Source organism: Leuciscus leuciscus, assembly GCF_965113295.1.
Source record: "Leuciscus leuciscus genome assembly, chromosome: 14".
Taxonomy (NCBI): Eukaryota; Metazoa; Chordata; class Actinopteri; order Cypriniformes; family Leuciscidae; genus Leuciscus; species Leuciscus leuciscus.
This window is the reverse complement of record NC_138738.1, coordinates 40,692,280-40,702,279: the sequence shown is the minus strand read 5'-3', so window position 1 is coordinate 40,702,279 and position 10,000 is coordinate 40,692,280. Positions and strand designations below refer to the sequence as shown.

The 10,000-nt window shown below is 39.6% G+C and overlaps 2 protein-coding genes across 5 annotated transcripts in view; one reads left to right on the top strand and one right to left on the bottom strand.

Annotated features, from left to right (window-relative positions):
• The window catches only part of marf1 (meiosis regulator and mRNA stability factor 1), a 43,818-nt gene extending 41,712 nt beyond the window's left edge, over positions 1-2,106 (top strand). For all 4 annotated transcript variants that reach the window (XM_082136110.1, XM_082136109.1, XM_082136107.1 and 1 more), the window contains one exon: positions 302-2,106. In XM_082136110.1, coding sequence (XP_081992236.1) covers positions 302-600 — 299 coding nt within the window. In that variant the 3' untranslated portion in view covers positions 601-2,106. The remainder of the gene's footprint in view (positions 1-301) is intronic.
• bmerb1 (bMERB domain containing 1) overlaps positions 755-10,000 on the bottom strand; it is a 10,699-nt gene continuing 1,453 nt past the window's right edge. The window contains exons 2-6 of the mRNA XM_082136255.1: positions 9,446-9,566; positions 8,075-8,148; positions 6,888-7,002; positions 6,286-6,347; positions 755-4,689 (exon numbers count right to left, since the gene is read on the bottom strand). Of these exons, the coding sequence (XP_081992381.1) occupies positions 4,577-4,689; positions 6,286-6,347; positions 6,888-7,002; positions 8,075-8,148; positions 9,446-9,566 (485 nt within the window). The 3' untranslated portion in view covers positions 755-4,576. The remainder of the gene's footprint in view (positions 4,690-6,285; positions 6,348-6,887; positions 7,003-8,074; positions 8,149-9,445; positions 9,567-10,000) is intronic.

Here is a 10,000-nt window from a genome sequence, read left to right as displayed (position 1 = left end):
ATAATCACAGTTAGCTAAATTTATTAATTGAGAATTTAATAATTTAATGCAGAAACAATGAACTCAATGAAGTAATGAATACTTGTTTGTTAACAAATGAAAAACATTCTTTGGGATTGCCCAATCTTTAATGTAATGAGTCTATCTATTCATAGATCCAGAATGAAGTACATTTAAAAAATCTTTTATATAATTGTAAAACATTGTTTATTTTTTTTTAAATGTAGCATTAGTGCATGTTGATTCAGAGCTTGCGTCACGAACACGCACACATTAACACATTAAATTGTGTGTCCGTCAGGTGAGCTGGAGCTGCTGTGTCTGGGTTCGGGATCTCCCGTGGATCTCCTGTGTGGCCCGGTCCCGTCCTGCCTGCCGTCTCCTCAGCTGCGACCCGACCCGGTTCATCCCGCAGATCTGATGCGCTTCGATCCGGTTCACGATCGGCAGCCTCGACCGGCCAACGGTCTCCTCGCGGCGTCAGATAGCGACTCGAGCGAGCCGAAAGCTTGCATCACGGACAGCCCTGGCCGCCGGACCACACGAAACAAGGTCAAACTAGCGGCTAACTTCTCCTTCACATCCGCCCTGACAGGCTAACGCTAAACGAGTCCCGCGACATCACGTTATCGTCATGAACGTGCGTTCGCCAGCAGCTCTGTGTCCTTCCCTTTGACTGTGTGTCTGTGCAGAAACATCATGTGACACAGATGTTGTTCTGTGTGGTGAATTTCTGTTTTCATATCTTCTGTTCTCTCATTTTGTGAACTCGTGTTCTCAAACCAACCGTGGCCCGTGCGATTGGTCTTTCGTTACTACAAATGCTAGTTATCAATGTCTCGCTTGAGCCTGAAACGTGCAGGCCGCAGCTGATCGGAACTGTGAAGCCATGATGCTTTCATCCAAACCTTCATTACGGTGAATCTGTGCTCTGAGACGTGCCTTTGTTTGAGACGTTATTTGTGTTGTGTGAAGCACATGGGCTCCGTCCAATGAAATGAAAGGAGGAATTCGCTTAACACTTATTTTTGTTCAATCCGTTTCAGAGCGGGAGCCTGTTACTAAAGGGCCTTCCTCTCTTTTAAACACATTCTTTAGTCAAAGCCGCCCTCGTCACGTGACTCACGGAAGCCGAATCGCTTAAGTTCATAATGTGAATCAAGTCTGTTTAATGAAATTCTTAAAGGAATGTTTAGTTTAAAGCTTCTCGTTTCAGCCTCCCGGTTTCACTGGCGTCCAGATGAAGGACGGCGGGCCGAAGAGAGCGACACCCTCGTACTCATAAATCTGCAGTGTGTCGTTTAGTTTGTCCAGAAGTTGCTTTGTAAGTTATATGCACATCGTGCATAAGCCCTTGTTTACGATGAGTAGCTGCAGTTTCCTCTTTTACGTGTTTTGGCAAAATGGTGCTAATCAGATGATGTTCCTCTGGAGATGCCAAGGTTGTTTTGGTGAACCTTGAGTCTGTGTCCTCGCTCTCCGCAGAAGCTCTTCGTGATCTGAGTCCGGCTTTTACAATGGTTTGTATGGGACGCCCTCGGTCACGGCGAGGCTGATCTGTGTAACTGTGGAGAAACCAACGAACCGAACGCTCGAGTGTTCTGCATTCGTGACACTGCGTGAAGTGTTCACGTCTTCTGTTTAGGGTGTCTCTCTTCGGTCCTGACGTCTCGGACACGTTGAACGGTGACCGCTGAAACTCTGAGGTGGAGGACGCGTGTCTTCAGAAGCTCTCAGTGTTTATATGCATGTGTGCATAACGCTCGCCTCTCGTGCTGTTGGGTAGATGGAGATTTGGTTTATGCAGGAATGTGGTGTGTGTTCGTCCCGGTGGATCTGTGTGTGTGTGTGTGTGTGTACGCGTCTCCGTTCGTCCGTGCAGTGTTAGTGTGTGTGTTTACCCTCTCGCGTCATCAGATGAATCCAGAAGCCTCAGGTTTGCGACGTCAGCTGACCATCGTTCGTGTGTGTTCTGATGTGGAAGTTCAGGCTCAAGACGCCCGAGGTCTTGTATGATTTTAGTCTCCACCAGAAACTCTTGTTTTTTTTATTTTTATGTAATGACCAAATATTTTCTGTCATGTATAATAAATATCACAAGCATCACTTGGTGTCCTGCTTTGAGTCGAGGTCTGCTGCCTCTCTGACGCGTCTCATGTTCAGTTGTTAGTCCGGATGAAACGCCTCATGTGAGGAAGAACTTTAGCTTCAAAAAAGTGTTTTGATATCATTGAGGTTTAATTAACAATTTGAATTAGAATTTTTTTATACTCCATTTCTATTTTAGTTTCCATTAGTTTATTTTGTTGTGTGTCATTTAAGTTTTTTTTTTAAATGTCTATACGTTTTATTTTTCTATACGTTGAACTAATTTGTTCCCTTGTTTAGATTTTTAACTAAAATGAGGTAATGAATTGATATATAGTGTGCGCTCGATTTACTTAAAGTCCCCCTGTGGTGACAATCCAGCTTTTAGTGTTGTTTATATGTCTATGTGGTGTTTTTAATATGAATTTACACATGCTTTGTCTTAAAGCATAAGTCGACAGCATTGCTGAGTATTTCCTCCTTAAAACTGCAGTGAACCAAAGACAGTCTCAAACACACGCTTTGAAATCGCTGGTGTTTCTGACGTCACAAACTACCTTGTAACCAATCAGATCAACGTGTGATCGTCAACCAGTGGATCTCTGAGCTGAGTGAGTGAGTGGAGGCGGGGCTCATTTGCATATTCATAGAGCCACGCATACTAAATGAGGCAAGGGTGTCGAGTTACATTCAAGATATTTTAAGGCATGATTACATATTTAAATGTTTTTTCCTTGAAAAAAATGTAATTTAGGTGATCAAACATGAGACCATTGCACTTTATTTGAAACCTCATACCATAGATATCCATATAAGGCTAGATGTCTTAAGGCGGAGTCTTGAACGGCATTGTGAGTGAGTGGAAAAAAAAAAGTGTTAACTGGAAATCAAACACTAGTAAATGATGCGCCTGAACACCAGACGCTGAATGACGGAGCGACACACACACACACACACACACACACAAACACACACTGCTGAAACAAAACTTTATTTGCAGGATATTCACAAGTGCCACTGATATCCTATTATTCAGATTCAGTTTCTGTTTAATTCAGATTATCTGACCTGCTTAAAGATAACATTTCAAAAGGCAACAAATGCCTAAAACTCCAAACACACAGTAGTCATGTCGGTGCACACATGAGACGAGGAGGTGTTGATCCGGCTCTGTGTGTGCAAGAAAACAGAGAGATCCTCTAAACTTCACAATCACACTCAAGCCTTTAGGGAAGTGTTTGGAGAACTGTCCATGGGATAGTGACAGAAAGATTGAGAGAGTGTTTTCTAGGGGCTGTCTGAAGAAATATCAGCTGTTAGTGAAAACTCTCTAATATACTTTGGACTGAGACTCATAATAGTGTTGTTTAACATTCTGGTTTGACACTGATACTGTGGTGAGATTCTGTTGTGCTTGTGACCGATTATTCATAACTGGTAATGTTTGTTCACACCAACAACAATAACTATAACGATGAAGACGGTTCGTAAAATTGTTCTAAATATAAAAGAATATAGTTGTAGCGGTGGTGTGGACTCTGCTAATGACACAGAGAGACGATATCCACAGCTAAAACTACTAGCCTAACTCATATAAATTTTAAACTATTCATTGTCTAACAAAAAACTACTGTTACTTGTCTTTAATAATCAAATGTAATTAAATAAATTAAATCATAGATTAATCCTTAGTTTCAAAAGTTATTCAGTCAAGGGCAATGAGTGTTTCTTTTCTTTGATTAACATTAACAACACGGACGTCAGCAGGAGTATTAGGCTGCTGTCACTTTAAGAGTGAAGGCACAGATCTAATATACTGATACACATGCTTTGTCTTTCGGGACTGTGTGTTCACTCAAGCCGTATCCAGCTGTGTTTACTCGCATATTTGGACATAATTTGTGTATTTGTCTGTTCAAGCGTAAGACGAGGTGAAACGGAGCTCATGTCAGTATCCGCGCGGCTTCTGAGACGTCTTTCTGCGCGCACTAAACTTCCAGCGTGACGATACGAGTTCCTTTCTGTGTCGTCTTGCGCTTGAATGTTAATTGCCTAGGCTTAGACGTTCGTGAGGATGCAGCGCTGGCTCGTCTACTGTCCCGAGCGTCGTTCATGTTCACAACACTGCACTGTTAGACTTCTTCATAATGTTCCCGGCCGACGCGTTTCATGCCGACGCTGATTTTTACTCTCATTTGGCGCTGGGCAAGTGTTAATCTCAGGCCTTGATCAGAGCGACATCATGCGTTAGTGCGGACACTAATATAGGAATCATCATAGTTATCGCTCTTGGTGTGAACAGACTTTATAGTTCGGGTGAAGAAGTGTTTCAGGAGCTGCTCTTCTGCTCCTCCTGACTGGAACGAAGCGACGGAGTAACTGTAGAGTTTTACATGCTGCAGAATCAGTCTTTACTGCTCCAGTGATCAAATCCAAACTCATTAACATATTCATCAGATTAACAGGGTTGTGGCTGAGCGTGAGGTGGTCACATGACGATGCACTGAGTGGCTCCACAGCAGTCTTTGATGAGGGCGGCGCTGCTCCGGCTGAGCGACGGCTTGTTCGCGGGAGCTTCAGATGCTCGGGGTTTCGGAGCTCCTGTGGCGGGAAGAAGAGCCAATCAGCTGAGCAGATGGGTCAGGGGTCACATGACTCTTTTCTGCGTCTAGCTGCGTTCACGCCATGTCAGAATTACAGAGATTACGACTTCGCGTCCATGTAAACTCATAATGGTCACACTTTACAATAAGGTTCATTAGTTCACAGTAATGTATTAACACACATGAACTAACTATGAGCAATACATTTCTTACTGTATTTGTTAATCTTTAATGTTAGTTAATAAAAATACAGCTGTTCACGTTAGTTCACAGTGCATTAACTAATGTAAACAAGATTTTAATAAATTATTAGTAAATGTTGAAATTAACATTAACAATGATTAATAAATGCTGTATAAGTGCAGTTCATTATTAGCTCATGCTAATTAATGTGGGTAACTAATGAACCCTATTGTAAAGTGTGACCCTCATAATAATAACTTAATAAATAATAAATCATTTTCTGAGAGCTCTGAGTCGTACCACCGGGCCACTGTTTGCCGGTGATAGTGTTCGCCGTACACACTCATAATTCTGAATAATTCCCAAACCCAGAACGTCTGGTGTTATCTTGTAATGATGTCATGGCATGAACGCAGCACTGAGGCGCATCATGTCCTCCTGGGAAGTTCGTATGTACGAGTTGGGAAGTCGGGATTACAACGTCATGTGTGTTGAAGTCACTGTGACTCGGAAAACCCCAGTTTCCCACTCGCAATTACGACTTGGTGGAACATTCACGTGTTTAACTGGCCAAAACTCATTATTCTCAGCCGCTGGGTTTAAACAACGTAGTTTCAACTGTTTTCTTATACATTTTTATTTCAAAATGCAAACATTTAACAAAATCACAAATATCAGATGAACTATATACAAACAGATGACACAAATAATTTCAACTTTAACCTGTTTGACACTGACTTGTTACTTGTTACAGCAACTGCCTTACGTCACTGTCATGTCAAGGTCAAAGTTGAGCGGTGTGTGTGTGTGTGCTGATGCAGTGCAAGTCATGTGATAACCCCTTAAAGTCACCAGGAAATCTTTTTTTTTTATGGAATATTAGTTTATTACAGATGATTTAATGGCGCACATCATTATTGTTTTAATAATCTTGCAGAATCTCTTCTCTTCTCTGATGATGAGGGCGGGGCTTATAACCTGTCACTCACATGAGATTAGACAATAGCAAACCACAACCATCCAATCAATTCCCCACAGACACAATCATGCCCCGCCCACATTTGTTCTTGTTCCACTCGGATACACTGCCGTTCAAAAGTTTGGGATCTGTGAGATTTTATGTTTTTGAAAGAAGTCTCTTCTGCTCACCAAGGCATTTATTCAATTAAAAATACAAAAAAAACCAGTAATATTGTTAAATATTCTGAAAATGTAAAATAGCTGATCAAGCCCCGCCCACATGTGTTCTTGTTCCAGAAGCGTTTCACTCGATATATGACACAATAGAGGAGAAAACACTAGTGTGACTTCTTTCATGATGACTTTAAGAAAGGTCTCAGATCTCATAGTGAAATACACATTTATGTGAGAGATTAAAGCACAAAACGCGTCTGTGAAGTCAAACTCTTACTCTGTATTACGCTGAGCTTCTGTCGGAGGAACTCGGCCATCTCCTTATCCTCCTCCTGCTCCCTGTTACACACACACAGACCTCAGATCAGGTTCAGATTAATATTAATATTAAATATTGTATTTTTTTTTATGTAGACGAGTCACTAGTTCACTCTTAGAAAGAAAAGGTTCAATGGGTTTCCACATTCTTGACTGTATTTTAATCTCCTTCAGTGTGAATCAAATAATTATTCATGATCGTTCGTGTCTCCTTGAATATGGCCGACCTAAACAAAAAGTGTCTTACAAAATTGAAATCAATATATTGGTTTAAACTATTTCACATCATTTTGAAGAAAAAAACTCTAGGCTACAAGATCCAGTTCTAAAGATGGCATAATTATTTCATGTTTAACACGTTATATAATTTTTTTTCTACCGATAAAGTATGTTTACAAGATGTTTAATTCATATTAAAACAAAATGAATTGAAACTAAATCCCTAAAGTTGATAATGTTATATCTTCATTATGTACACTAATGGTATAATGGCATTATGTACACTAATGGTATAATGATAGATCTTCTAAAGGCCTGTAAACACACAGAAGCGTTTCTGACCTCAGCCGCTCGACTTCTGCGTCCTCCACCAGGAAGTCTCTCTTCTGCACCAGCTGATGAATCTCCACGATTAACTTCTCTTCTCTCTGACGCTGTTTCTTACTCTTCTCTGCGTCTGTGTGTGCAGGTGAGGGTGTGTTAGATGACAATATATGGACCGTTCACATAAATTACATCTGAAACTTAGAGCAGAAGAAAGTTCACTTGCTCACGGTTTCACTGGTGAAAATATGCTCTAAGTTTTGCTAACGTTTAAGTTATGAAAATGTTATTTCTCAATGTTCCCTGAATGTTCAAAACGTCCATTTTTCAGTCCCCCTGTGGTGAAAATCCAGCTTTTAATGTAGTTTGTGTCTATGTGGTTTTTTGAATATGCTTTAAGACAAACCATGTGTAAATTAGTCGACAGCATTGCTGAGTATTTCCTCCTTAAAACTGCAGTAAACCAAAGACAGTCTCAAACACACGCTTTGAAATCGCTGGTGTTTCTGATGTCACAAACTACCTTGTAACCAATCAGATCAACGCGTGATCGTCAACCAGTGGATCTCTGAGCTGAGTGAGTGAGTGGAGGCGGGGCTCATTTGCATATTCATAGAGCCACACATACTAAATGAGGCGAGGGTGTCGAGTTACATTCAAGATATTTTAAGGCATGATTAAATTTTTTTCAAGGAAAAAACATTTAAATATGTAATTTTGGTGATCAAAGATGAGTTTTAAAATGATTGACTACAGGGGGACTTTAAATGTTTTTTGATTGTCTTTTTGATTATAAATATTAAGGTTACATTCCATTGTATCATTTTGCAAACTTTATGGGAACGTTACTTTTGAATGTGCTCTGAAACTAGTAGTAACATTTAATAAAGTGTAGTCAATACATAAAGGATGTATGAATAATGTTTTTGTGCTAATGTTTTGAGAACATTATTAAAAACCAGATAACTTTGAAAAAAAATTCTATTAACGCTTGTTCATGATGTTTAGAGACCGTTCCCTGTTAGTGGGTCTCGTTTGCTGGGTTTCCACTCAGCTATATATATATATATATATGCAAATTTTGAATTTTAATTGCAATGGAAATGTGCACAAAAAATCATCAGAATAAATACTCATAACAGTTTATGCTGAGGTGTATTTTCAGTAGTTTTGTACACTGTAGTTGACGGAAACACTTCAGTCACCTGGCACTGTCACGATCTTCCTCAGCTCCTGTTTCAGGCTCATAATGTCTTTGCAGAGCTGAACATCGTCCATCCTGAGAAGAACAAGAGAGAAAAGCTCAGCGTTTTGTTCAGTAAACGTTCAGATACTCACATACTCATACTCACATAATCATATACATACTCACATGAATCTCAGTGTTTAGTTCAGTAAACGTTCAGATACTCACATACTCATACTCACATAATCATATACATACTCACATGAATCTCAGTGTTTAGTTCAGATACTCACATGAATATGATTGTTTAGTTCAGATACTCACATGAATATGATTGTTTAGTTCAGATAGTCACATGAATCAGTGTTTAGTTCAGATACATACTCATACACACATAATCATACACAGATACTCACATGAATATGATTGTTTAGTTCAGATACTCACATGAATCTCAGTGTTTAGTTCAGATACTCACATGAATCTCAGTGTTTAGTTCAGATACTCACATGAATCTGATTGTTTAGTTCAGATACTGACATGAATCTGATTGTTTAGTTCAGATACTCACATGAATATGATTGTTTAGTTCAGATACTCACATGAATATGATTGTTTAGTTCAGATACTCACATGAATATGATTGTTTAGTTCAGATACTCACATGAATATGATTGTTTAGTTCAGATACTCACATGAATCAGTGTTTAGTTCAGATACTCACATACTCATACACACATAATCATACACAGATACTCACATGAATATGATTGTTTAGTTCAGATACTCACATGAATTAGTGTTTAGTTCAGATACTCACATATTCATACACACATAATCATACACAGATACTCACATGAATATGATTGTTTAGTTCAGATACTCACATGAATCTCAGTGTTTAGTTCAGATACTCACATACTCATACTCACATAATCATACACAGATACTCACATGAATCTGATTGTATAGTTCAGATACTCACATGAATCTGATTGTTTAGTTCAGATACATGAATCTCAGTGTTTAGTTCAGATACTCACATGAATCTGATTGTATAGTTCAGATACTCACATGAATCTGATTGTTTAGTTCAGATACTCACATGCATCTGATTGTTTAGTTCAGATACTCACATGAATCTGATTGTTTAGTTCAGATACTCACATGAATCTCAGTGTTTAGTTCAGATACTCACATGGATCTGATTGTTTAGTTCAGATACTCACATGAATCTGATTGTTTAGTTCAGATACTCACATGAATCTGATTGTTTAGTTCAGACACTCACATGAATCTCAAGTGTTTAGTTCAGATACTCACATACTCATACTCACATAATCATACACAGATACTCACATGAATCTGAGTGTTTGGTTCAGATACTCACATGAATCTGAGTTCGGACTCGCGTCTCACCAGAACCTCCCGCAGGCGTTGAATACGAGCCATTTCTGCCTCGATCTCGTCTGGACACATGGAGCTTTCAGCCATCGACACGTCCATCTGGCCTAGAGTGCAAACAGACGGCGGGTAAGACAGAGTGTGTGTGTGTGTGTGGAATCTTTCAGGACCATTGAATTGAAAAATCTGTGCCATATATCACTGCTGTAGTGCCGCTGACACAGTAGTTCCCAAAAAACAACTTAAAAAGTGCCTCTATTATGCTTTTTTGGATATTCTCTTTCATATAGTGTATAATGGAGCTTTTTGTGTATGTTAAAGGTCTGCAAAGATAAAACTGTATGACTAATAAAGTTATTGTCTCCTAAGAAGCGATTCTGAACTGCTGAAACGGCCTGTTACATACGAACCTGTGTAATAATGTAACAAATTAGGCAATGAGCGTTTGTTTTTCCGACGCATGCTGTAAGCGGTTGACCAATCACAGCAGACTGGGCCATCTGGCCAATCAGAGCAGAGCAGCTCTCAGAGAGGCGGGGTT